The 27,417-nt window shown below is 47.1% G+C and overlaps 1 protein-coding gene across 6 annotated transcripts; it reads left to right on the plus strand.

Annotated features, from left to right (window-relative positions):
- SLC25A25 (solute carrier family 25 member 25) lies at nt 1-26,992 on the plus strand. Of its 6 annotated transcripts, none has more exons than XM_040083109.2 (11): nt 1-303; nt 19,890-20,016; nt 20,105-20,192; nt 20,631-20,666; nt 20,967-21,078; nt 21,745-21,903; nt 22,650-22,802; nt 22,898-23,005; nt 23,239-23,406; nt 23,885-24,035; nt 24,463-26,992. In XM_040083109.2, exons 1-11 carry the CDS (start codon nt 16-18, stop codon nt 24,645-24,647), a joined length of 1,575 nt encoding a protein of 524 aa, XP_039939043.1. In that variant the 5' UTR covers nt 1-15; the 3' UTR covers nt 24,648-26,992. The 6 variants fall into 6 exon arrangements, with proteins under 6 accessions (XP_039939043.1, XP_039939044.1, XP_039939046.1 ...); XM_040083112.2 differs by lacking the exon at nt 1-303 and adding an exon at nt 10,839-11,532; XM_040083114.2 differs by lacking the exon at nt 1-303 and adding an exon at nt 17,021-17,349.
- The last annotated feature ends 425 nt before the right edge of the window (nt 26,993-27,417 follow it).

Raw genomic sequence — 27,417 nt, forward strand, 5'->3', positions numbered from 1 at the left:
GGTGCCGGCGCGGCCATGCCGGGGGCGCGGCGTTCTCTCGCCTCCCCGGTGGTAAGCGGCGTTCTCTGCCCATGCGGGTCCCCGCATGGATCTGCGGTGGAGAGCGGCAGCGGCGGTGGCGGCGGCGGCGGGGGGACCACGGGGTCCAGCGGGCGGTCGCTGTGCGAGGCCTCCGAGCAGGACCGGCGTCTCCATGCCCTGTTCCAGAAGCTCGACGTGAATCGCGACGGCGCGCTCTGCATCCACGATCTGGCCGTGGGGCTAGGCCGCCTCGGGCTGCACCGCACCGAGCTGGATCTGCGGGTGAGCGGCGGCGGGCGGTGGGATCTGACTCGGCGGGGCTGAGCGGTCCCGTGTTCCGGGGGTGAAGGAGGGTTTGGCTTCTCTCCTTGTCCCGTGTCCGCTCCGGAGCCCTCTCCGTGCTCGTCTCGGGGGCAGGACGTGGACTCTGGAGACCTTCCATTTGTGTCTCGCCGGGGCAGCGGTGGCACCTGCGCATGGTAGGACCATGGCATCACCTGCGTCCCTTTAGCGTCCTGTTCCCCGAGTGAGAGCGGGGCTGTGTGATGCGACACGGCCGCTCCGCTCCCCAAGGGTCCTTGCCTCAAAGCCACCCAGCCGGCTTGCACACTAGACCCGGAGGAGTCAGCTTGCTTGCTGTCTGTAGGCATGTACGGTATTAGCTGTCCATAATTAATAAGAGCAAAACCGTAGTGTTTGGACAGGAAAAACCATAAAGGAAATCGTGTTTCTCCAGGACTCAGGCCAGGGCTACTTACATGCTGACTTACATTAGTGGAAAGTCCTTTGGAAGCGATTCCTGAAGTTGGGGTAATTGTGCAGGTTTCCTTCCATCACCGTGTTTCTCGTATGGGTCTGGCAGCATGCTGTTGCTCATGTTTGCCCAGGATGGCTTATGCCAGACTCGTTTATTTTATGGGTTTGGAAATAGCTTAGAATGCAGGGAGGCTGCTGTACCGTACAGTTCACGTGTGGAGTATGTAGAACACGCAGCTCTGGCTTTCTCTTTCAGTATTGGGAGCTTTTTGTACTCACACTGCTCTGTGTGATGCTGTACACTGAGGGCTCCAAGGTTCAACGTGACGCTGCTCTATTTAACTGTGATTAGTGTCATTTACACGTGTATAATTAATGGGCTTGTCCTCAGTGCTGCACAGTTTTTTCCCTACAAGCCTAGTCGTTTTTATTTGATGTGCAGGCCCATAAAAAAAGCTGAGTATGATGTGAAGATAGGAGATAAACACATGGGTGTAGCCATGCCTGAGTCCTACAGGAAGGAAGAAGAGTTTAAGGATAACTTCAGAGTTGCTGAAAAGATTCTTAATTCAAGTGACAGCTGGTATTCTCTCCCTGTTCTGGGAGTGGTGCTTTGATTTACTTTGCTTGCACAGTCCTTTCCGGAGTTTCTAGTTCCTTTCTAACTTTGAATCTCCAGCATCTTAACTTCTAACATTTCTTTTTGGTTGGCATCTTCCTAGCTGCTGTAAAATACAAGAATTCCTTGGCAGTGAGATCTTGTGAGTGGTTTAGTTGTGCTGTTTCTAAAAGTGACATGAGTGCCACGGGGGCTTTCTGCAGGGTGCATTTGGGTACGTAAATCTGATTGTACTACAAGTCACCTGTGCATGCCCTGTGACACTGACCTGCTGCCACCTGTGGGGTCCAATCCTTGACCTCTAGCAAAATTCCCTCATGACCCAGAATGTTCTGTGCTGAAGCTTGCATGCCTGCCTCCGTTTGCATTCCCTTCTCTTTGCACGTAATTCAATCCAGGCTAACATTCTCTAGCCCAGGGGGAAGCACCTTAAAATAAACTGCGTTTTTACTTCCCAGCAGAGAGTTTCTTTGCTTGGCGCTGCGGGAGCGGCACAGAGGAACCGTTCTGCGGGGACTGGAACTCGCTGCCGGAGGGAAGCGCTGGCTGGATGCTGCTTAACAATCCTGTCTTTCTGCTGAAGCCCTTGTCTGTCAGTATTGTTCCTCAGCCCTTTCCTTCCTCTGACTCCTCTTCCACATCAGTAGTGTGAGGGGGGTGAAACCCTGGCACAGGGTGCCCAGAGAAGCTGTGGCTGCCCCATCCCTGGAAGCGTTCAAGACCAGGCTGGAAAAGGGCACTGAGCAACTTGATTTAGTGAAAGGTGTCTCTGCCTGTAGGAGGGGGTTGGAACTGGATGTTCCTTAAGTTCCTTTCCAACTCAAACCGTTCTAGAGTTTGCAAAGCATTGTTTGTATGGTGGAGCATGCCCTTTAGCAGGGTAAAAACCATTGAGAGTGAGGAGGCAGTGTTCAAAACTCTCAAGTTCCAGTTAAAAATGTGGGAACAGCCCTCAGCTGGCTAGCAAACTTCCGTGTCGTGCAATTTTTAGGGGAATCAAATAAACTTCCTGTTTTGAAGGCAGTTCTATTAATAAGTCAGTCTTTTTTTCTGCTCCATTCTTGGCTAATTATGGCACCTCAATGCTTAACTAATGTGAGGTCACGCTCAAGGAAAGTGCTTAAGTGTCAAGATAGAAACCCTTTCTGATTTATTTAAGGTGTTTGGAGACCAATTTAGGCATAAATCACATGGATTGCTTGTGATTAGTAAATTACTTGGTGCCTCTGGTGCACTTTATTTTTCCTTCCATGCAGCAGTGCACTTAATATGGGAGTTGCCTTCCAATGCTTGGGAGCAGATGGAGAAAACATTGGGCTCGTAAAGTGAGGTTATCACCAATCTTAGCTGGGAGCTGCTAATCTCCCTGCGTCAGTAGGCTAAAAGTCCTTGTGGTAACAATAACTTTTGGGCTGAACTTGAAAAGAAAACGAGCAATATTTTGGCTCCTTCAATGCTTGAGAGTTCTTGGTGAGATAAAATCCTTTGTGGCATTCTTGGAAAATTGCTGCCTTCTCTTTTAGAGGTGGCTCTCTGTGGAGGGGGACAGAAGGGTTTGTACTCAGATGTCCTTTGAGGTGGAATTTGCTTATGTAAACGATGCTTTCTTTTTTTGTGTGTGTTTTTTGTTTTAACCCATGCTGTTATCTTTAAACCAATTGACAAATACAGTGTGCCAAACCAGTGAGCCTTGTAACGAAATGCTTGTTTGCACTGGTCAGCATGAAGCAATCCACATACTTCACTGTGTTTGGGCAGTAAAATGATAACCATGTGAAGAATTTTTTAAAAGCCTTTCTTGTTCTACTGTGTGAAGGGATAGTCTTTTACTGTTAAATTTCATCTACCTCTGGGATGGTCAATGTCCTGTTACTGTTGCTTTCTGACTTTATATAGACCTATGGAGCGTGAAATATGCACTTAATGGAAATATGCTAAACCAGAACTCTTTCCTACTTTGTGTCTGGAGATGTCCTATTGCTGAAAGAATGTGTGATGGTAATATTTGTGTGTTTGCTAATATAACTGTTTTCCGACTGATCCTGATTAACTGCAGGGCTGGAGTGCCATTCCAAAACTTCATCTCTGCTCCTGAAGTTCCAGACAGTCTGAACTGGTGGAATTAATCCCAGCTGCCTAGAGACAGACTGAAGTGGTGAACTTTGTCTGCAGCTGCCTCTTCTGTAGTGGTGCTGAGCATCTTCTGCTGGAATAGTTCACTTTAAGAAACAGAGAAAACATAACCCTTGCCTCTGTTCAGTCCCAAATGTCCTTTTTGCCTCTGCTGTAACAGTGATGTCTTCCTTGGTCTTGTGATACTTTCCCCTCCTAAGTTCATATATGTGACTGTGATTGCTCCCTTGGTATCAGCTTCCCCATGGAAAACTATATCAGCTCCCAGGCTGCTGAAATCTGCTTTCATTACTTCTTCCTTAGCCCCCTATCTCCTCTTTGATCTTCAGGTCCTGGCTGACCAAACTTCCCCCCAAGGTCTGTTTGTTACTTTTCCCATGCACTGAAGAAGCAAAGCTATGCTGCTGCAGCTGGACTCCGCAGTGTTCTGTTTGCGTCAGGCCTTTCTTCTGAACAACTCTGCATTTTAAGTGTGTCCCTGGACTCTTCCAGCTGTGTCCATGCCGTTCTGGGATTAGAGATCAGTTAAATCTTTTGCAAGTGACTCCATGAATGGATTGAGAAACTCTTTCTACTATAGCAGTTGCAATCGTAAAAAAATTTAATCTTATTTCTGATCAGTACTTTATCTTCTGTCATGACATCATTTAATTCTTCCTCTCAGGCTCTGTTTCAGTAACTGTTTTATTCTTCAGTGCTTTTGAATGCTCTGTTTTATACTATGCACAATGTACTTCAATTCTTAGCAACTGTAAGGGGCAGAAGGAGCGGGGACATTTTCCAGTGTGATGATTTCACCTGTTTTCCATTCACAGCCATCTGGAATTGGAGCACCTGAGTTTTTATTGTGTTACAGAAGTCAGTTTATGATAAAAAGAGCAAAATTCTAATACTGTTCTATAATTTGGATTGGAATATCTCTCCAGCTGTCATTTTGATCTCACAACACATCTCCAAACCTATATACATTTATGCATTATTATATTTACATGGTTTGTGTCCTGAGACCTGCTGGAGCACTTGTGGAGCTTTGAGCTGGGCTTTTGTAATTCATGGTGAACGGTTGAGCAACACAACATTGTATCAGACAAATAGTGTTACAGTTTGATAATCCAGTTGATAGCCTTCCTTCTGCTGCCAACAACTTCTCATCCACCCATCTCTTTACTAATCCCAGAGGATTAGTAAGGAGGACTTTGTGAATACCCCAAACCAGTTTAATACAAGGTGAAACCATTTTCAGTAACAGGCAAATTAAAGTCACGCATTTGTGAATAATGTTTATTAAAATAATAAGCAAAATAGATCCTATTTGCCAGGTCTGTAGGGAGTGGAGGCCTGTTCTTGCTCTTTGTAAATTATGCAATGTGTGGTTTGATGGAGGCCCTGTTCTCATGCACTTGAGCAAGAGCAGAACTGTAGGTCAGTGATTTAATTGTAGATAAAACTTTCAAATCTGTGGAGAGTAGTTAGTTGGTATGAATTTGGGGTTTGTTGCCTTCTCTGACTTAGGCTGAAGATGCAAATGAACTCTGTAATCAATCACAGGAGTTCTTGACAGCTTCAGAAAAGACTTTGGGAAGCCAGGCCTTGGGTTTGGCACAGGGAAACTTCTGGGCACAGTGTTGGTTATTAATAGCCTTGGCCAGCAGCCCCTACAGTGAGAGCTGTGGGACAGGGAATGTCAGGGAGATGGGCTGGCACCCCATCACCCCAGGCTGTCACTCTGCCAGGACACAGAGGTCTTGTAGGGACAACAGGAGAGGAGAGGGGTGCTGGGGACCAGGGAATCTCAGACTGTCTTGGTGAAAGTCTCTACCCAGACTTGTTCTCTGGTCAGCCCTGCCTTAAGTGTGATTAATGTGTGAAATGGGCAGTGTGTGTCCACTTGATGTTCAGAGGGGAGGTTTTAGATGCAAATATGCACAGGAGAAACTTGCTCCTGCATGTTTTCCTTGTGTATAAACAAACAACTGCAGATGAGACAAGTGTTGCTTTATGTATATAAAGGACCAGGTTTGTAACTCTTGAGGGATGTTTGTTCTTCCAGGATTGTTTTTTTGTCCTATCTTGCAGAAAATTGGAGAAGCCTGGTGGTTCTCTGGTTTATTTAGCAGAGACCTTTGTCCTGTTTACACAGTGCTGGTGACCAAGGGCTGTTGGCTGACCTTTGAGAGCTGTAGGTGCAACTTTGACTAGGGCATATAAATTTTAAATGTCAGCATTGTGTAAGTAGAAAGGCATGCTGAATATCACTGATGTGGCCTCACAGTATTACTTCCTGCAGGATGGGGTCTGTTCTGAACTTCCTAGGGAAGTGAATGCCTGTAGGAACTCCTTAGCCTGAGTGGAATGAAACAACAAAACTCATCCAAAACAGCTGATTGTGCCTGTGTAGATTGTGCAGCAGTGCTTTGGTCTTTCAGTGTCGTCTGTGGGGCAGTTTTTAGTGACCAGGGCTCAATGTCTTGGTAAGTAGTGGACATAGCTCCTTGTCCTCATCTGCATGGATTATTAGAATAGTTAATGTTGGAAAAGACCTCCAAGAGAGTCCAGCCTTTGACACAACACCACCGTATTAACTAAACCGTAGCACTAAGTCGTTTCAAGAACACCTCCAGGGATGGTGACCTCCCTGAACAGCCTGTGCCAGTGCCTTACAATCCTTTCAGTGAAAAAATGCTTCCTGATGTCTAACCTGAACCTCCACTGGCATGGCTTGAGGCCATTTCCTCTTGTCCTGTTGCTATTTGCCTCGGAGAAGAGGTCAGCTTCCAGGTGGCTAAAACCCCCTTTCAGGGAGTTGTCAGATTACTGAGGTAACGGCAGGTAAAAAACTCCAGACTTCAGCATACTTACTGTTTCTTTTAATTTTTATTTTTAATCTAGCTGAATGTTGAGCAGAACCCTTAAATGGTGGGCGAACATTAATAAAAGACACCAAAGCCGTAATAAGGACTTGGTCTTTTGTTTGAGAGCCCTATAAAATGGTGGTGCTGCAGCTCTGGCTCTTGGTTGCACAGAGTAAAACATGATACGGTGTCGGGAGGAGGAGGAGGGGGAGGGAGCTTTTGCTTTTTCCTACAGCCCTACTTGTAGCAAATGGGAAATGAGTCTTTGTTCTTGTTCATGTCCTATTGCTATATTTGTCCCTGTGAATGTGGGACATGAGCACAGTTTAATGATGGCCCAGTCTTTGTCTTGCGTGGAGAAGCATAGCTGTGATAACTCATGTCTGTTTGGCAAGGCAGCAGAGATGTCTGAGCTCCTCCAACTCCCAAGTCACGAGCTGCAGGGAAGCTTCTTGCAGCTAAAGTGGTTTGCAGCGGAGAATTCCGCTCTAAGAGAAATTGTTCAAATTTTTAAATCATGAGTTGCTTGGAAAGGCAAAGCTGCTTGGTATGTGAACCTACATCGTTTAGCCTGAGGAGAACTGTGTGGGGGCAGGCCTGGGCCTGGGCTGCTGCAGGGCCATCCTTTCTCACTACCTGTTTTCCTGCTTAGCTGTCGGGTGCAGCAAGAAGTTGATTTTCTAATTTCTGAGTATTAAGGATGCCCTGTCTCTAGGTTAATCCCTGCTCTTCAGATAATATGACCTTGGTGGAACTCTCTGTCCTGGGCAATGGCTCTGTGCTCCCCCTCCCTGGCCAGCTCTCTCTGTATTTTTGTATTTGGCACTGGCTGTGGGTGCCTGAATATATCAGCCTGGGTAGGTAATTCCTAGTGCCAGGCTTTCTGTAACGAGGAGACCTGAGTTGCTTTGTAGCGTTCCCTGAGCTATGCTGTGTCACCTTAATATATGAATGTACTTGAATGTCACCAGAGAGTTTAATTATTTAAGCAGCAGTGGCCAAGATTTTATGTCACGGCGCGAGAAGCACCACGCAGGGTTAACCTCAACTTTCTAAAAAGTAGTGACATACTTAACGTTTTCCCCTTTCAGAAATTAAATTTGAAAAGATAAGAGGTAATCAGTAGAGTGACGGTGGCCCATGCCAGCTGGGGGCTGGGTGCTATTTCTGGGTGGCACACACATGGAGGCAGCAGGGCTCCTTGGGTGCTTCCAGGAGGCTCCCAAAGGAGATGAGTCACTGCTCATTCCTGCAGGGTCACCTAAGGAACCAGCAACTGCCGGCAGCTCTTCCTGTGCTGGAGGAGAAGGGTCATCGCCCCCAGCACAGCTCCCTTACCTCTGCCCCGCTTTCTTTTCGCCCTCCCTCTCACATTTTTTACATGTTAGCAAGTTGTCGGTGATGATGACGCTCACATGTTCGCAGGAAAACGCTGCGCATTTGCTTAAAAGTCTTCTAGAAACGATCTTAAAGCAAAAGTGAATTTCTGCCAGGTGTACCAGCTTGGAAAAGGCAAGTGTCTGTCTGAAAACTGGCGTTTTGGACTCAGCAGGCATGATGATGTGGCTGAAAAGGGTACAAGATACCTTCATTTTATGGCTTTCACAGAACCTCCCTCTGCCAGCTTGCAGTACTTAAAATTGAGCAAATTATGTCAGTCTCTTGCTTTTTTTCTCTCTCTTTTGTCTCCATTTGGATAGATTACAGCTCTTTATTGTCAGCTTCTGCTCAGGCTATCTAATGACTATCCATTTTGGTGTGCAGGGCTCTGAGGCCAGCTGCCACAGGCGCCTTCTGTCCCCAGTGACTGGTGTGCTGGCCGAGAGCCAGCGTTCAGATCAGCCCTCCTGCCTTTTCTGCCTTAAATCCCAGGTCTGGATCATGTAAACAGCTGGAATTGGAGGAATAGCTGTCTCCTAATGAAGCTGAGGTTGGGAAAGCTGTTTCACTCTGGCCTAGGTGTTCATTCACGATTTCTAGAGAAAGTAAATTCTTGCTCCTCGTGTTCCTTTGTGTCACCTTTCATGCTGGAGTTACAGTATTTATTACATCTTTTTTTTTTTTTTTTTTTTTTTTTTACGTGTGAATGATTGGCTTCATGGTGGTGTTGGTAGAGTAATACTTCCCTACAAATTCCCTGTAGGAGAGCAGTTGTCTTGGCTGCTAGCTATAATCATCTTGCTGTTCTAGGTTTATTATTCTGACCTAATAAAATTCCCCACTTGGTAAAATAATTTTTTCCCCTAAATATGATTAGAAAATTCTGTCTATTCTCAAGGAGTTGTGTGAATTAGTATGGTGGCAGAATTCCTTTGAGATTTCCTGTGGTAAGGACAGAGGCCAAAGAAGCATTGCTGAGTTTCTGCTTTAATTACACCCCAGGCATGTAATTTCTTGCACAAATTATTATTTTCTCATGAAATCTCTGCATGAACAAAGGAAGATGGAGGTCCCTGATGTGCACACACCACTAAATGTTAACACTAATGCAGGGGAACAATTCTAACAGTGTCAGGTAACATCAGCTGTTAAATGGGGCCTTGTGAGGTGACCACAGAGGACAAATCTCAAGTTCTGCTTTGGGTGCTTTGCCTCCTGTATCGTGACTTGTAGCTGTGTGAGTGGCAGGGCAGCCTGCCTGTTGCTGCAGGCAGCTCAGGTGCCCTTTCCACACTTTTTTGGACCCCATCCATGAGTAGCCTCAAGCGGTACCCCAGCAGAAAGCTCTGCAGTTTTTTGGCTGGGTCAGTGAGGCTGTCAGGGGAGCATGGGAGCAAGGTAAGTGCAGGGCTTAAGTGGATGTGTGAGATGACTTGTAGTGACAGTAAGCTTCAGATTAGTTCACAGCTGCTTGTGAAACCACAGCCTTAGGCTAATAGAAGCTGATTTTGAAGAACTGTGCCCAGTTCAGAAAATCTGCTTTCTTCCTCTGGCTTGAGAGCATTAAAAACTTCCAAATGTCATCTTAAAGGATCTGATTCGTTATGTGTTAGAAAGAAGTTTAACTGCTGTGCTTGTAGCTGTGATGACTGGCAGCAGCTCAGGGTAATGGAGGCATGACAAGAATTCCTCGATCTTTCCTGCTTGTGCCTGGGCTGTTGATTGCATCCCAGCTAGAACCAGATTGTGCCATTCCTCAGAGAGGGACAGGGCTTTCCCACACCTTCATCCCAGTGTTACTGCTCCGTAATTTTGTAAATTTTATTATGTGTGGTTACTTCTTGGTATGTGTTGAATTTTAAGATAAAAAACCTTGTTGCATACTGTACACAGACCTTGTGATTAAAAGGCATTTTTTTCTTCTTAAGTAATTCTGGTGTATTTGCAGAAGAATTTTTTTTAATGTAATGTCTTCTATGTACTTGTCTCTCATTTTTTCCATTACCTAGGTTTGTTATGGGAATTCAATGATAGCAAGTTCCCAAAAGTGATGTTCATCTCAAAATTTATGTGCAACTTGGCTGCTTAAGGCTCGCAGACCTTTTAGATTTTGGATCAAATTTTCATATTTAATATCTGTATACCAGAAGTGTCCTGCAGTCTGTCACTCTCAAAAGTTAAAAGCTGAAAACTGAGGTCCTTGGCTTGCTGTGTGATGTGCTGTGTTGGGTAGGGAGCCCCTGGTGATGGAAGCTGTGGGCTTGTACTCATTTTTTCTGCCTGTTAAAACCCCCAAACTTATGGAGAAGTTACAGTACTTTGGAAGTGAGGCATGCAGTGCCCTCAGTGAACACAAAGACTCTGGGAATATGAAGTAAGCTGATGAACTGTAAAAAGGAAAATGCTGCTGGGTTCCTCCAGAGTGGGTTCTGGTGGGAGGCCGATACAGCCTCACCAATCAATGAACAACTGCTGCTGTGGCAGCAGAGGAAACCCTGCCGTTTCTTGTAGAAATCCGAGCAATATCATGTGTCCCTGTGCTCATATACATTAATATCCTACCTTTGACTAGGTGGTTCAAGGCTCCTCCAGCAGAGCTCGGCCAGCCGACCAACCAGCGATGGTTTAAGCACAGCTCTGACACTGATGAATGGCCGTAAAGGCTGCGCTGGGAGCCGAAGGCGGCAGCAGCACAATGCAGCACCAAAGAGCTATTGTAGGCACGGATGAGACTATAATAGACTGGGGAGAGAGAGTGCGCTCAGAGGTTAATGCGGCCGTGGCTGGGCAAAGCCGGCTTCTCTCCGCGCAACCATCTGCTGCCCTAACAAAGAGCCGCAGCCGGAGCTGCCGAGCCACACGCATCCCTCGGACGCTGCCTTTGGGGCAGTGCTTCCCATGCCCGGGCCGCTGGCCGGGGCCCGGCGGGCGCGCTCCTCTGCGGGCGGCCTCCCGCGCCCCGGGCGCGCTCCCGGCCGGCTGCGCGCGCTGCCGTGCTCCGGAGCAGCGCAGTGCTGGGAGCCAGGATTGGCTGGGCACTGCTGCAGTGGGGACGCAGCCCGGGTGCTCAGCATCGCTGCTCAGCCTCGCCGCTCGCCTGGGCTGCCGCTGGGATGAGCCGGGACGCGCAGCTCAGTTGGCAGCTCTGAGAAGCTCCTCTCGGAGAGGTTCATCTTTAGCTTTCCTCCTTAAGCGCGGCGTCTCGGCTTCTCTTGTCCAAGCCTCCAAAGCGCAGCGTCTCGGCTTCTCCGTGCCAGGGGGCTTGTACTTTGTCTGTTGCCATCAGATTTCTGAGGCTCTGGTACAATGAGCTGCTTGTCAGGCCAGGCACGACTGCAGTAGCAGCAATTTCAAAAGGCAGGAAGCATCCGCAGGAGCGGTCTGTAAAGAATCGGAGCCGGTGGAGTCGCTGGGTTGAACCTCCCGCTGGCTGCCGTGCCGATTCCCGTCTTGGGGGTGCTTGGTAGTGCAGTCACATCATCCTTGGCAGCGGGCAGCTCCTGAGCGCTCAGGGTTTCCCTGCCTGGGATGCTCGCTGGAGCAGCAATGCTGCAGACCCTGTGGCATTTTCTGTCTAGCTTCCTTCCCAGGGCCATATGCCAAGGTCCTGCAGATGAAAAAGAGGATGAGGCCAGAAACACCACCCCACTTCCAGGCCCCGGGGAGAAAGGGCCAAAGGTGTTGGGGAAGACACAGGACAGAGGGACTGATCCCACTGAAAGGAGACCAACTATCCTACTGGTGGTTGGACCCGCAGAGCATTTTCCAAAGGTAATGGGATATCCAGGGGCCTGAGGAGGGGTTGGTGCACATGACAGTGGAGTGTGTGGTCTGCTGGGAGAAGGGGTATTGCAGGTGGAGTGTGTGAGTAGCTGTGTGTGTGAATTTGGGGAGGGGGGAGAGGAACAGGAAAGGGGAGCAGTGTCTAATGTGTGTGCTTGCTAGAAAGGAAGGGGGCGGCGGGCAGGGGAGTGACTGAAGGGAGGAGGTGATCTAACCTTCCAAACATGATGTTCAAAGTGTGGGAGAAAAATGCTGTTTAGGGGCATGGGGGAATATGGGGGCCTCCAGGGTTCCTGGGCAACTTGTAAAAAGCATGACTGAGAGGACAGGGAATGATAGCGCAGGTTAGTGGCGAGTCCCACCCCTGCATCGGGGACCAGCAAAGAATCAAATGCATCCTAAAATGTTCTGGTGTCAGTCTCTGGTAATTTGGCAAGCCTTTGGTAAAACTTGCATGTTTTGAGCAAATGAGTAACTGGCTGTATTATTTGAATGGCAGAGCCCAGCAGAGAGTAAAGTCTGTCCCTGGGGAGCGGGTGGCATAAGGGAGAGACTAAAATCTGCGTGAGGATGGGAAATTCCCAGGGGGTGGGAGAGTGGGGAGGTGGTGGGGGCGCACAGTTGGCAGAGAATAAATGGTGAGGCTTTGTCTGGGGGGAGGCGAACAAAAGCTGCTTAGTTTAGTGCCGGAGCTTCCAGCACAGTGCTGGCCGACTGCAGTTCTGGCTTATTTAATGGAGGGAGTGCTGTCTGTGTCCCCTAAGGATGGTGCAGTCAGCTCTGACTACGTGTGGTTTTAAACCAAGGGTGTGACCTGGGATTAGGGGGGAAGGAGTTGGACACAAGGCCTGTGAAAGGTGGGAGGTGGGGATGCTGCTGAAGGGCTGCTGCAAGGATAAGGGTGTGTGACTTTCAGGATCCAGTTTATTTGACAGGGAATTGGGCATGGTTGTTGCTGTGAGCTTTCTCTTTAAAATGAGGGATGAACAGGTTTAAATTGTAGAGCGGATTAATATCTGTTCTGCTGCTGTTTTGAATGGAAACAAGCAGGGCAGCATTGCATATTCTGGGGAGCGGAAGCCACTCCCTGCTTGAATCAGACTGAAAAATCTGCAGAGACTTTTGCCTTCATCTCTGTCCTTAACACTTAGCACTGTGCATCCCCTTCCAAAAAAGGAGCATGCGTGCTTTGAGGAGGACTTTAGTGCACAGAGGTTGAAGAAGGACAGAGGCTCAGAACTGAAGGAAGTGGTGACGAAAACCTTGGAATTATAGGGCTGAAAATCTCTGATGTCTTCCAGAGAACAATGGTCTCTCAGTCAGGGAGAGTCCATCTGTTCACACCTGGAAATAAAGCTTTCTCTGAAAGCTGATACCAATCTCCTCTTTCCTGTGTGACCCTGGGAAGTTCTGCTGCATAGGAATCATAGGATTGGCTAATGGAGAAATACCTAGAGGATAAGGATGTGATAAAATGGAGTTATTGCATCTTAGGAACCAACTGCCCATCTGCCAGGAGGTTGTGACTGTGTAATTTTAGCTCGCCCTGATTGTAAAGTGAAACACAGTGTAAAGCTCTTCTGTTGAGGATTATGCAGATATGTTTCACCTTGCAGTTCGGGTGGCTTATGCTTCATCCAGCCCATGGCTCAGCTGATGGACAGTAACTTGTTAAGATGCAATGACTTGTTTGTGCTTGATCAGGTATCAGTGTTCCAATTACCTGTCTGAAGGAGAAGTGTTGGGAAAAGTCTCATACAGCCTTAGGGATAGATAATAAATCACTGTGAGAAAATGGTGTTATTTAGTGTTAATAGCAAATGTGGGGGCTTTTGTCCTCTGCCACTGGCTGGCTGTGACCTTGGGAGCAGTCTCTTGACTGATAGGCCACTTCATTTTGTAAAAACACCTGTTACTTCTTCTCTTCTAAAAACACACAAAATGTCACACCTGGCGCTGGGGTTTCTGTTAGGAATTGATGTGTGTCAATAAGCTCAACTGGAGGGGCTTCCTGGCCTTGGTTCTTCAGTCTTCACTTGTTATTGCTATGTTCCTCCTCAGATGTTTGCCTGTTTAAAGCTGTTTCAACATGAGGCTGTTTTTGCAAATATGGGGAGAAAATATTGATTGCAAATGTGTTATGTTGGCCCTGGATCTGTGTACACAGGAAACAAGCATCATCTGCCCTTGATGTCACCATCTGGACTTGTAACTTTGGATCCGTGTGTTGTCGGTGGAACAGGTCACCTTTCCTAGTTACCTTTATGTTAGATACCACATAGTGCTTTCTGCTGTGCCTGATTTCTTATCCTTCCCCTGGCAAAGCCTTGGCTGGTTGCAGCTCTTTACTCTGCTGGGGTCTCTTAAATCATTAACTCCCCTCCTTCGTATGCTGTACGCTCTCTGTGCTTTGTGAGGACTTTCTGTACTGTCCAATTAATTATAAGCTAGTTTCCAGAAATGAAAAAAGATCAAGTCAGCAGAACCCAGTGAAACCTTCTAGCAATAGGGTTGGAGCCCAGAAAGCTGTTTTGCCTCTGAAGGAGGATGTTATGTGACTGTGACGCTCGCTGGTACTTGATATTTTTAGAGCCTTTTTTTTTTTTTTAGGAAAGTAAATTCAAAATTAAACAGCATACTTTCCTGCTCCTTGTATGGCTGCATCTTTCCATCTCTTGGGAGGTACATTCTGGAGGTGATGTAGTAAACCAGTGATGAAGCAGATGCCTAGAAGAATACAAATGACTTGGAAAGGTTAGCAGGGATGGCAGGGTATGGAAACTGGTAACTCACACAGCATTTAAGAGAACCAAATCCTATGAATAAAATGAAAATGAGTTTGCTAAAGGGAGGAAGAGCTGGCTTTGCCTTCCTTCATGGCTCACTTTTCTTGTCATCAAGGAAAATGCAGAGGGTATTAGCCAGGCTGGCTCCACATGGCCTAGGAATTTGTAAGTTTCAGTGGTGGAATTGGTGGCTGGAAATATCCGGGAGGAGTGACTTCATTTGAGCTCTGTGCCCTGTCCTTGGTTTGATCAGGAATAGACAGTGCTAATGAGGGATGTACTGTCCGCAGCTGGCACCTGAAGCCCTGGGCTGAGTGTTCTGCTGCCTGCAGGGGCTGGGGCAGTGGAACTCTGTGTGTGCTGAGATGTGGGCAGTGACCCCACACCAGTGTCCCAGAAGCACTGATCCCTGCAGCTTTGGAGAGCTGCCTGGCTCTTGAGTATTTCCAGCTTTACCAGGATTTTTTTTTAGCTGAAATACAAAACCTTCTCAATACTTGTTTAAGTTCCCTTTGTCATTATAACCTGAATCGCTGGTATAAGCTTCATTTGTAATCTGTCTCTCCTTCTTAGCTCACTGTCCTGTAATTAATACCCTGCTTAAAATCAGCTTTAACCTCATTAGCTTTCTCCTTTCCTCTGACGTAGGTAGTAGGGCTTTTTTTCCTAAAATGTGCCGATTTTGCCTTTTGTCTCTAGCTGCCAACTCCAAACAGAGTTTCTTAGGAAAATCTGCATCATGTTGGCATAGCAACTGAGCTGCCAAGCAGCTATAATAGTGATGCTTGGCAACTCGTGGGAGGGACTACGGAGGATCTTAAGGCTTTGTGGAGCAAATCTGAGTTAGATTTGTTCACTTACTACCTGTTGCTGGGGGTACCCGCTCTGCTGCCCTCGGTGGGGGCGTTTGGTGTTGGGCAGTGGGGTGCAGGTACCATTAGGGTGCTGCTTGCAGTGAGACTAGACTTGGTGGGAAGGCTGGGGTGTGCTGTGGGCATGCATGCAGTGAGCTGCTGCAGCTGATCTTTAAGAGGATCTGGAGTCCCTGAGAAGATCCTGTTTTCATGCAGAGAGACGTCAGCAGGGAGTAGGTTAAGCCTGGTTAGGTAACCTGGCCATGGTGCCATGGTAGCTGAGGTGCCCCAGGAAGGGCAGAGGACACCATTGTAGGTCACGACTCCCAAGGGTACTGAGTTGCTGTGAGTTGTGATCCGTTAAGCTTTAAAAAAAAAACCAAAAACCCCAAAACTCTTTAAATTAAGCCACAGAATAAATATTCCCAGTTTGTGTGATTGACATGAAGCTCCACGAACAGCTCATTACAGATCGTGTGGCTTTGCTTTAGAGAACAAAATTCCACGGTAAAGATGTACAGGCACCCTGTGCATGAGGGCCTAAGGAGGGGAGTGCTGTTTGGACTTTGATCTGCCAGGCAGGCTGTTCAAACACAGCAAACACTAGAAAATGTTGCTGTGTCCGCAGCAGTGGGGAAGGCTGTTATCCTGGCTGGCTTGAACCAGTTCAGCAAACACACTGTTACTTCTAGTGCAGACAGGATTACAGCATTTGGGTTATTGGCTGTGACTTTTTGCATCTTCCCTGTGTGATAGCTTCTCTCTGATTAATAACAAGACTATAACTTTATTTAAAATTCATGTTAGCAGTCAGTGATCTGCCCTGAACACCATTGTTGCCTGCTGCATGTTGGTACTCTCTGGAGAGCTAGGTGTCACCCCGTACCTCAAACACCACCAAATGCTCAGAAAGCTGTAATTATGCCTGCATTAAATGGTGCTTGTGCCACACTCCCTCCAGCATGGCTTGCTCCTAATGAGAGCTCAGGAACTCGCTTACAAAGCAGTTAAACTGTCAAGGGAAGAAACTGGAAAATGTTGTTCTGCCCGGGACACTTCTCATAGCACATATCTGACTGCAATGTTTAATTGGAGTCAGAAGAGGATGAAAATTATTAAGCTGGTGTAACTGCTGTGTGGATGCTTAGCTAGGAGGCTTAGAAGCAGCTGGGGCTGCTTTGAAGCCTGCCCTTGATTTGGGTGATTTTCTCTGTATTTGGCTCAATGACAAACCTCCACAGGCTTTATTGCTGCTGTGTTGGTAGCTCTGGAGTGCTACAGAGGGGAGAGATCTTTGTGTGCAGGGGTTGTCTGCTCTTAGCTGGCACAAGTGGTTTCGGGAGAACTTGCCACCAAAGCCAGTCAACTCTGGCATAACAAAATAACCTTGTAAAAGTGGAAAACTATTGCTTAAGCTGGCTGTCCTAAACGTGTATTAAAGCAGTGAGCGGCTGGCATCCTGTTCTTACTGCACCTTAAACCAGTCATTTTTGGGAAGACAGTGATAGTCCTCGTGTGTTGCATGATGGGAGAGGTTGTGATCAGGACTGGTCCTTGCTGTGCTACCTGTGTAAATCCCCACAGAGGTGAGAGCAGGATCAGAAAAGGACTGATTGGATGTCAGGCACAGCAAGCGACTGTCCTGGCCCTTGGCCAAAGCGTCTTGGTTTTAGAGAGACAGCCAGTAAGAGTTAACAGGCAGCGAGTGTGATGTAAGGTTCCAGGGTTTAATGGGAGCAGGTGTTGAGCAATGGCAGGCAGCACACGTGTCTGCTTCGTATCAGCTGGGTGGGACTGAACAGCCCCGGCTTCCCTTTTAAGTAGAAGGGCAGGGCTTATGCAGCCAATCCTGCTGGAGCCAGGCTCACTCGCAGGCATGTGTCATGAGACTCGCTGGCATTTCCTTTCCACTAGGTTCTGAAATTAGCTCAGGGGAATCACTCAGTTTTACTTCCCTTCCTCACTGGTTGGACTGAGCAGGGCAGCTGAGTCTTGGGCTCAGAAAGATGCTCTGCCTCTGTCTGTATGTGCCGGTGTTTGGGGAGAGGCAGACGGAGTTTGAGTACTTTGAGTCGAAGGGGCTGCCGGCAGAACTCAAATCCATCTTCCGACTCAGCCTCTTCATTCCTTCCCAGGAATTCTCCACCTACCGCCAGTGGAAGCAGGTATGGCCCTGAGAGAGGAATGGAAGGGAGGGAGTGAGCAATGGAGGGGTGGTGTCTTAATACCTTTAGACAGAGAGGGGGAGAAGTTCATGATGGCCCTGTTGTAATAACTGAGTGAAGCATGGAAATGCTTCTTGTGCCCCTTGGCAGGGATTGCTGAACTGGTGTGGAGTGAACTCTTTTCTTTTTGATTCTTTTGTTTGGAATTGGGCGAGGTCTCGGTGCTTATAAGACTGTTTAAACCAGCTGATGTGAGTTAAATAGAAAAAAATGGGTTTTCCAAACTATGGAGCCTTCTGCTCCTATGGGTCTGTTCAGGTACAGTGTTTCACATCCTCTTCCTCCTTCTTGCACCCTTCCACATGCCTCCTTCTGACAGCAGGGCTGCAATGTAGAATCAGCTGAAGCTGGTGAAGGTGAGCAGGTTTGTGTTGTGAGCAGGAGAGCAGCTCAGCCTGTGAGTGACTCAGCCAGGGGTGGGTGGGCTGAGCTGGGGAACGTTATGCAAGAACTTTTTGCTTTGCTGGGGAAGGGACATGCACTAAATCCATGGGGTTCTCCATCCTGATGTGTCACAGCTCTTGCTTTCAGCTTGCTGCTACTTTTTTTTTTTTTTTTTTATGGTCAGGCTATCAGGAGCCCAGAGAGCTGATTATTGATCAGCCAAGCAGGGGAAGCTTTTTACACCTCTGCAGGGACACAGACAGCAGGCTGGAAGTGTGTGGGTTCCCACAGTGTGCTGCAGGAGCTGTGACTACAGGTGACCACAGGAACTTCTGCAGCCAAAATAGCTGTTAATAGCCAGATTTCATGTTTGCTGTTGAAGGTGAAGAGATGCAGGCAGACACTTGTTCACAGCTCCAGGGAAGATGCTGGGAGCTTGGCTTTCTCACCCCTCACACCTGTGCTGTGGGTTACTGTTGGGCAGGCAGTGTTTCTGTGCTGTGATTGTAGGGGAGGAAGGTGAACAGGGCAAAGCTTTTATTGCCTGCGGTCTCTGATCACTCAGGGTGCATTTCTGCAATTGTCAGGGCACGCTGAGAGAGAGGGAGCAGTTGCACAGTCACATCTCTCTTACAGTGCCTCCGAATTATTAATGCCTGTCATCTGGTTGGGGGTTGCCAGTGAGAGGGAAGCCCTGATTCAGCTGTTCAAGGCCAGTGTGCTGACAGGAGAGGGGTGTTGGTCTATATTTAGCCTACAAGTTGGATGTGAGGTCGTATCTGAACTTAACAACAGTCATATGATAAATGGCAGGTTAGGAATAGTGGGCATGCCTTGGAGGTCAGGGCAGCTGGGACAGCACTTTCTTATTTGAGGTTCATAAAGTGATTAGGAATAATCCTCATAGCATTACGGCTAAAGAGACAGGACTCAGTGGGTGAGAGGGAGCATTTCAATGGCAAATTATTTAGTACTGAAGTAATTAAAAGTGACATTGAAACAAAGACTTGTGGCTTACGAAGGGGACTGGTGGTCATAGGCTGAGGACGTATCACAGTGAGTTGCCTAATACTTTGAAGCCTAAATATTGAACAAGATACTGGTGAACAGAGGGTTAACCCAGTATTTCCTCTCAGCTCAAAGCTTCTTTGACAACCCATCTGCTGTTCACATAAATGTTACAAGAATTAAAACAAAACTTTGGGTGATGCACTAGGCTGAATCATACATCATTGAGTGTTGCTCACTGATTCATGTTGGAAAAGACTTAAAGGCTGTCAAAAGTAAGTGACTGAACCAGAAGGGGGATAGGAACTCCCTGAGCCACATTCTTGCAGTCTGGAGATCACCTCACCTGTCAACATGACCGAGTAAGCCCTTAGAGAGGACAGTCCATGGGCTGTTGCCTCAGTGAGTTGCAGCTGCAGTGATTTAATTAGTCATTTACCTTGTCCTAGATGTCTGGCACAGTTTGATCTTGATTTTAGCTTTGTCCTACTAAGAACCTATTCTTGCTCCATACACATCTCATGGAAACTTGTGTAATTAAAGCACATAGCTTGAAGGTACCTAAACCAGTTCACAAAGGTTTTATCTTTGGCTGTGTTCACTAGAGCTGGACAGGAGTTTACTGGTTGGAGTTAGTTACTGCCAGAGGGAGCTTACTTCTCTAAGGATTGTAGCAGGCACAAATTCCTTCTCCTTTTCAGTTTTTTTTTTATTACCTCAAGTTTTGTGATCCACTTTTTATGCAAATCTGATGACTCATGCCTAGTTCAAGAGCCTTCACACGGACTTTGCGAGGTGTTAATCAAGATACAGTCCTGAGGTTAGACACATGACACTAGCAGAATATCCCTGATAAAACCATGAGGCATTCCATGTGTGTAATGGACTTTGGAAAACAGTTGGAATCAGGTGACATTTTTATGTTACGGCGTTACTCAGCTCCCTTAGAAAAATTACAGTTCTGTCATCTGCCTTTAGGAGAAAAAGTCAAAGTTTTGTGGGAAAAGTTTTTTAAATATGGTGAAAGGGGGATAGATCTGTCTGAATGAACAAAGGTTCATTCTTCTTCTTGGTTGTTTTCTGAACAGAAAATTGTGAAGGCTGGAGACAAAGACCTGGACGGACAGCTGGATTTTGAGGAATTTGTTCACTATCTCCAAGACCATGAAAAGAAGCTGAGACTGGTTTTCAAGAGTTTGGATAAAAAGAATGATGGTAAACCCCTTTCTCATGCTCACAGGTGGACTGTTACATGTGTTAGCATGTAGTATGTGTCCTTGAGCTCACTGGCTTATCTTTGCAGGCCGCATCGATGCCCAGGAGATTGTCCAGTCTCTCCGAGACCTGGGAGTCAAGATCTCTGAGCAGCAGGCTGAGAAAATACTGAAGAGGTGAAGATTCCACTCTTTTTTCTGTTTTCTGTTGAGGGAGCTAGAAAGAAATACAGGGACATGGAACACGTCTCTTTTTCCCATCTATGCACTTTCTGGAGACTTTGGCTCCTCCCTTTTTCCCTTTTACTTTCCATTTTGATTTTTCCCTGTGAATTGACATACAATTATAAAATCATAATGCTTTATTGAGATTTACTGTCAGAGTCTCTCTCTGTTGAGGGGAAGTGCTTGCACCTAAGCTGATTTGCATCCTTGTCTGATTGTTTTGCTGCCCTGAGCTTGCTGCTTTGGAGAGGGACTGTGCAGTTGCTCTTTAGAATTGCTGAGTGCTTTATGCATGTGGCACTAACATGTTAACAACCACTTATTTGTGCTGTTTTTTTCCTCTTTCTTTTCCTCCGCTACCTTCCCTCTGTCTGTTTGCCTGTGTGTCAGAATAAGGACGGGACACTTCTGGGGTCCTGTCACCTAGTAAGTATTATTTTCCCTTCAGTGTCAGTTATGTCCCTGAATTTGGTAGGAGGGGTTGCAAATACTGTTGTGGGCTGGTTAGAAGGGAGAGAGAGGGGAGTAAAGAGGGAGCCCACTTCTACCTTGGCATTGTTTGGTGAACAGAGGATTTCCCAGCTTTGTCTTGTGTCTCTTTAGAAGTCTTTCAGTAGTTGCTTTGCAAAGCTCTTTTTGGTGTAGGCCTGGATAATCAAAGGGAAGGGGAGGAGGAATTTGTCAGCCAGTGGGAGTCTGTACTCACCTGATGATCAATCTTTTCAGCATGGATAAAAATGGGACGATGACAATTGATTGGAATGAATGGAGAGACTATCACCTGCTGCATCCCGTGGAGAACATTCCTGAAATCATCCTGTACTGGAAGCACTCCACGGTAAGAAGTAGCTCCTGTACAACAGGTCTCACAGTCTTTGCCCAGCTTCTTGGTCCAAGTCCTGGCCTCCAGGTGCTGCTATCAGCAGTCCTTATCTTTCTCTTCACGGTTCATAGCTTCCCTGTAGCCCTGGAAGCTCAGTTGCTTCCTGTCCTCTGCTGTAATCTTGCCACATATCACTGTCACAGCTGCTGGCACAGGTGATGGCGACTGCAGCACTGCAGTGGCCAGCCCCAGCTGGTTCAGGACCTGTTAAAACGAGAATCTGATTCCACAGGCAGCCATCCTTCCTGGAGTTATCTGTTCGTGAATAGTATGTAATGAGATGTAACTGGCTGTGAGCTTGGAAGGTTCTGGAGAGGTCCAGCTTTTTTTGCCATGCAACTGCCTGCAGTTGGTCAGTTTGTTCCTAAATACAACCCACAGTATTTTGATGTAGACAAACGTTCAGCAGTTGCCAGGTTCTTGGAGAGAAATCTTGACAGTTTTCCCCTGTGACATGTTCTAGCAGTGGCAGCTCCTGTGGCCAGGCACAGCAGTTACTGGCTGTAGATAAGCTGCTGGCTTGGAATAAGCAGATCCTGTACTTCAGCACTTGGCGCTAATAAAGAGCAGTAAAACTTTGGCAAGATGGAAGACATTTCTTAACACCTTCTACTTTTGCAGATCTTTGACGTAGGAGAGAATTTGACTGTCCCTGATGAGTTCACAGTGGAAGAGAGGCAGACAGGGATGTGGTGGAGACATCTGGTTGCAGGTGGAGGTGCAGGTGCCGTGTCCAGAACCTGCACAGCTCCCTTGGACCGTTTGAAAGTGCTCATGCAGGTATGGTGGAGCAGTTCCAGCTTGTTTAAATACCTGAGCAGATTCCTTCACTATTTATTGTTACCTGGAAGGTGATAATGGTCATCAACACTGTACAGCACTCTGGCCAATTGTTCTTTTATTGCTGTTTTTAAAAGCATTTTGAGTTATTTGAGTGATGAAAGGAATATAAAAACGGTATTATTCATTGACTAGAAAAAGTACAGGGAATCTTTTTGGAGGTAGACATGTCAAAACCTCAGTAGTAAGACAGTTTTATGGAAAAATGGGGTTTTGGTGAAACAGGTTAAAATCCTGTGTTCCTTTGAGAGACCCTGAGGCCATGAGAGTTGAAGTGAATGCGGTGGTCAGTTGGCAGAGCTTGATTTAGTATTAAAAGCATTAGAAAGGAGTTGGAAAATTTTGATTTTAGCCTGCTTTGTCACTGCACCTGCTCTTGAACCAGCTGAGAAGTTGATGGGTAGTTGATCCTATGCCAGGTGTGGGGAAAAAACCAAGACAGTTGCCTATTTAACCTTTCCTCCCATTCCAGAGGGAGATATTGATTAGATTGATTAGTTAACGCTAGACTCGGCAAAAAAGAAAAGAAGCTTGCTTCCCTATTGTAGAAGTTATCTGGAAGGGATTAAAGCCTTGGCAAATGTCTGGGTAAATAAAAAAGCGCCCTTTTGTCCCTGGATTACAGAAAAACGTTGCACTGTCGTAACGGGGACTGGAACTAATCCAGGTTTGTCCCTCTCGCCCAGGTTCACGCCTCCCGCAGCAACAACATGTGCATCATCGGCGGCTTCACTCAGATGATCCGGGAGGGCGGCCCAAGGTCACTGTGGAGAGGGAACGGCATCAACGTGCTCAAGATTGCACCCGAGTCAGCCATCAAGTTCATGGCCTATGAGCAGGTGAGGGCACAGACAGCTGTGACTGCAGAAGGACATGCTGACAAGCAAATGATAAGTCATGGAGCCTCAACGTCTGTCTGTTTTGGCTTCCGCAGATCAAGCGGTTCATTGGTACTGACCAGGAGATGCTGAGGATCCACGAGCGGCTCTTGGCTGGTTCTCTGGCCGGGGCCATTGCACAGAGCAGCATCTACCCCATGGAGGTGAGGAGGGGCTGGCAGTCCAGCCCAGGAGGGCTCAGGGGTAGGGGCGGGGATGGGAAGATGTGGGTAGAACACCAGCACTGTGATATTTAATTAATGAGTTCTCTGCGCTATGGCTGGCAGGACACTTGCTGTGGTCCTGACAGTCGTGCTCCTAAAAGTGACTTTGTCTGTATGTTGTTCTCCTGCTGATTTTCCTGTAGGCCTTCATGTTATTTGTTATTGTCTTCTAGGTTCTGAAAACACGGATGGCTCTAAGGAAGACAGGACAATATTCCGGCATGTTGGATTGTGCCAAAAACATCCTTGCAAAGGAAGGAATGGCTGCCTTCTACAAAGGCTACATCCCCAACATGTTGGGAATCATTCCATATGCTGGTATTGACCTGGCAGTCTATGAGGTATGAAGCCTTTAACTTACTGTTAGGTTAAGCCTAACAATTATTATATTACATTTTATTTTATTGTTAACCTGTTGTAGGGCTGTGCTGCCTGTGTGGCCTTATCACCTGTCAGTCCTGACAGGAGTTTAAGTAATTTATCAAACCTTTCTTGAACAGCCTTGTGGGGTACAAATGTATTTTTTTACCCCAAAATGGCTTAAAAGATAATCCAATATGCTGATTCTGGTTCATAAACCATAGTTAGCATCATGCATGTTTCCTTGTTTCTTTTCTTCGCAAGAAAAATGCAGCAGAAAATTAAAGGAGGGATTTTCCCCAGGCACTAGAGCAACAGCAGCTCAAAATGATTTGAGAAGCCCTGTGCTTCTGGCTGAACTTGGCTGGAAGTTCCTGGGCCTTTACTCCAGATCTTTCATGAAATGTGATACTCCTTTGCTTGCCTCTTCCCTGCTAATGTTGGGCTTGTTCCTTCCAGACTCTAAAAAATACCTGGTTGCAACGCTACGCTGTCAACAGTGCTGACCCTGGGGTCTTTGTTCTGCTGGCCTGTGGCACCATCTCCAGCACCTGTGGACAGCTTGCCAGTTACCCTCTGGCCCTCGTGAGGACACGCATGCAGGCCCAAGGTGAGAACTTTTGGAACAGCGGGACCTCCTGCCTTTGTTTTTGAGCAAGGCTGCTAAAGGTTCTCTAGTGTAAACATTGCAGCAACAGCCTCAGCTGGCCCACGCAGCTGAGCCGTGGGCTGTTTGTGATGCTGCAAGGGGACAGTGGACTTTGTGCTGCCCTTCTCACCTCTGTGGCCAAGGACCTCCAGGACAGAGGTTGTGTTTTGCTCAGATCAGCAGTTCTGGGCTGGGGGCATCCACAGAGCAGTTTGAGAAATGCTTGCAGTGTGGAGCATGGAATGGGTAGCTGAGAAGTTAATGCTGTCCCCACGAAGCACCTTTGCTCTGGGGTCATCTGAAAGCACATGGATCAGAACTGCTCTTGGAAACAAAAGTGTTCTCACCACCTAGGCTGCATTATTTATTGTGGCTTTTCCTGTTGCAGCTTCAGTGGAGGGTGCTCCTGAAGTGACCATGAGGGGACTGTTCAAACACATTCTGAAGACAGAGGGAGCATTTGGGCTCTACCGGGGTCTGGCGCCCAACTTTATGAAGGTGATCCCAGCTGTGAGCATCAGCTACGTGGTGTATGAAAACTTGAAGATGACTCTGGGCGTGGACTCGCGGTGACCAGGAGATGCTGAGGACTCAGAACTCTGAAATCTTGGGATGCGATCCCAAGACATATAAGCCATCTCTCATTCTGTGAATGTGTTGACACTAAGCTGACTAAGCAAAGCTGTGAAATCTCAGATTGTGAGTCAGTAAGGAAGGGGGAGGGGAGGATCCTTTGCCATCTTGCTACTCAGAACTCCACATAAACCATCATGGGGTCCTTTTTGTTGGGCCTTTTGGGGGACCAGGAGATGAACTCCTGGGAGATTTTAAGGCCGGAGTTGCTGAGGTCAGTTCCCAGCAGTATGACAGAGTAGCAAAGATTTGGGTTACAGGTCTGCTCTCAGCGTGTTGCCTGTACAGAGCTGTTTGCCTACTGATGAGCACCTTCTGACTTGCTGAAAGAGCTTCTTTTTCCATTCAGAGAGCTGCTTTTTCCATTCAGTTGTTTAACTTCCTACCCATTGTTTAAATTTGTACAAACCTTGTGTAGGAGCTGCTGCCACACCAGGCTTGTTATGTTTACAAATATTCCTTTGGGTGGGAGACATTCATGTTCTGCTTCCAAGAATTGACATGAAATGTAATTTTGATGTGTTTGGAGGGCTGGTGGGCAGTGGTTTATCCAGCCAGGCTGAGGGTTACTTAAGCCAGCCTGATGAAGAATTAGGATTATTTATTTTTTATAGGTTTAAGTGTGTCTCCTAAACCCACTAACAAGATGCACTTACTAACAGAAGCAGCAGACTAGAGCCTGCATGCCTGTATCCTTTGCATGCCGGGATTGGCTTGTCTTATTCTCTGCAGGGGCTTGGAAAGGGGAAGGCAGGAGAGCCCTGGGCTGCCCGGCACTGTGATGCATGGCTTCAGTGAACAAAGACAAAATAACTCCCAGCTCCTGTGCAGCTGTGCTCCCAGCACGACGTGAGAGCCCATGCGCAGCGTTGCATGGACCTCTGAATTCCATCCTGCCTGGTGCCAAGGAGAGCTCGTGAACCTTTTCCAAACCCCGTGCCTATGCTGCTATCTTATCTCTTTAGACCTCTTGGTAGATGGATGTTCAGGTTTCCATTGGTGCGACGGAGGCCCCGAGTCAGGAGTGCCTGCTGCGGGAAGGGGTGTTAGGGAGAGGGGCTGGCTGTCACTGTGAGAGGTGAGCTTTCAGTCCTGAAGGCGTGCTTGCTTGTCTTTCAAAGGGTGCTTTTCATAAGGCTAAGGGAAAGAGATGGCTTTAAAATTTCTCTGAAAGCATTATGGGCTGCTTTAGTTAATAGGATCCAGCTTCTGAGGCCTGAGAGATCCTCACCCAACTTCTTCTTTTTGGGTAAAATGGACCAGCATTGCATTCCACTGTTTTACCGCTTAAAGCATATTTATTTTGTATTTATTTGAACAGAGTTATGTCACACTATTTTTATAGGTTTGTTTAAATATTGTTACTGTGCTTGTATTTCTTCTTTATAAAGTTCTCTATTAGTTCTTTTACATCACACAGCTGAGTCGTGGGGAGGGATGCTAAAGTCACTCGTGTACCTGCCCTCTGGGGCTTGAGCTGCCTTTCCCACGTCTGGGTTTGTTGCTGGAGGACCTCAGCCCAGAGAAATTCTGTAGCAAGAAGCCATAGGAGAGAAGGGAGCAGATGAGGAAGCAGAACCTTGGGGAGAGGGTGCACTGTGAGGCTTGCCTTAGCTTGGAATCGCCTCTGTGCACGGCGGAAAGGCTTTGGGTGGGTGGCTGAAGTTGGGAAGCGGAAGGTCTGTGGATGTTGGATGTCACAACAGTTAATTAAGAACGCTTGGGGGAATTTTTAGGTAAGGGGGGAAGAGGGAAATCTCAGGGACTAAAAGACACATTTCCAGAGAGACGGAAGGAAACTTGCACTTGGACACGAGCTGCTGCAGTTGTGCTTTGAGGCTGAATCAGCAGACCCTGCTGCTGGGCCAGTGCTCATCACATGCAGGAGGACACTGTGGAGATGTGTGTGAGGAATTGGAAAAGGATTTGCTAGCACACAACAGCTGCTTGTTTTGTGACAGGTTTTGGTGGCTCATGGAGAGTCTCCCAGGTGAGACTCTGCCTTGACTTTCAGTGCTGTCAGTAGTAGCCACATGGGAATCTAACCAACGATGGATTGGTGATACGATTTTTTTTTTCACCCCCCTCTTCCTGAGACCTGTCATAAATTCTGCCATGGCTCCTTCCTACCAGTGTGGCCTAATGAGAATATGAATATCAGAATGCAAAAATCAATGCAAAATGACAACCATCTTTGTAGCTGTAACCACAAATTGTTATAATGCAAATCTAACTCGGATTCTTCATGTAGGGAACAGTCTGCTAATAAAGGTCTGATAAAGAGATCCCATGCCTCCATCTCTCTCTCTGTGGTTTGTTGGTGCTCTTTGGGGCCAGCCTCTTCCTTGGTTAATTCTCACCAAGGACATTGACACTGGGAAGATTCTGTGACGACCTGGGAGAACAGAATTCTTAAAAGCAAGGCCAGCAAGATCAAGGCTGATGATGTTGGTGATGAGTCAGGGATGTTCAGACACTATTTACCTGTCTCTGAGTGTTGCTGGACTTTGCTCATCTCTGCAGTATCCATAACACTGTTCAGAGAAGTGAATTTCCCAGAAAATCTGAAATCTCTGCAGTCCAATTATCCCCTTGAAAGAACCTGGCTTACACAGTTTTCGAAATAAAGGCTTTGTACAAGTTTTTTCACGAATAACGACCCAGCCAGGAACTACCCTTGAAGGTCATTCAGGAGCCATAGCTGGTAGTG

The sequence above is a fragment of the Hirundo rustica genome, chromosome 20 (assembly GCF_015227805.2).
Source record: "Hirundo rustica isolate bHirRus1 chromosome 20, bHirRus1.pri.v3, whole genome shotgun sequence".
Lineage (NCBI taxonomy): Eukaryota > Metazoa > Chordata > Aves > Passeriformes > Hirundinidae > Hirundo > Hirundo rustica.

Bases quoted from the DNA above. Each gene is read 5' to 3' on its own strand.
- SLC25A25 (XM_040083109.2), top strand. From the start codon at position 16: ATGCCGGGGGCGCGGCGTTCTCTCGCCTCCCCGGTGGTAAGCGGCGTT. The intron at 304-19,889 runs GTGAGCGGCGGC...TTTTCTGAACAG, and splicing joins GCACCGAGCTGGATCTGCGG to AAAATTGTGAAGGCTGGAGA. The intron at 20,017-20,104 runs GTAAACCCCTTT...TTATCTTTGCAG, and splicing joins TTTGGATAAAAAGAATGATG to GCCGCATCGATGCCCAGGAG.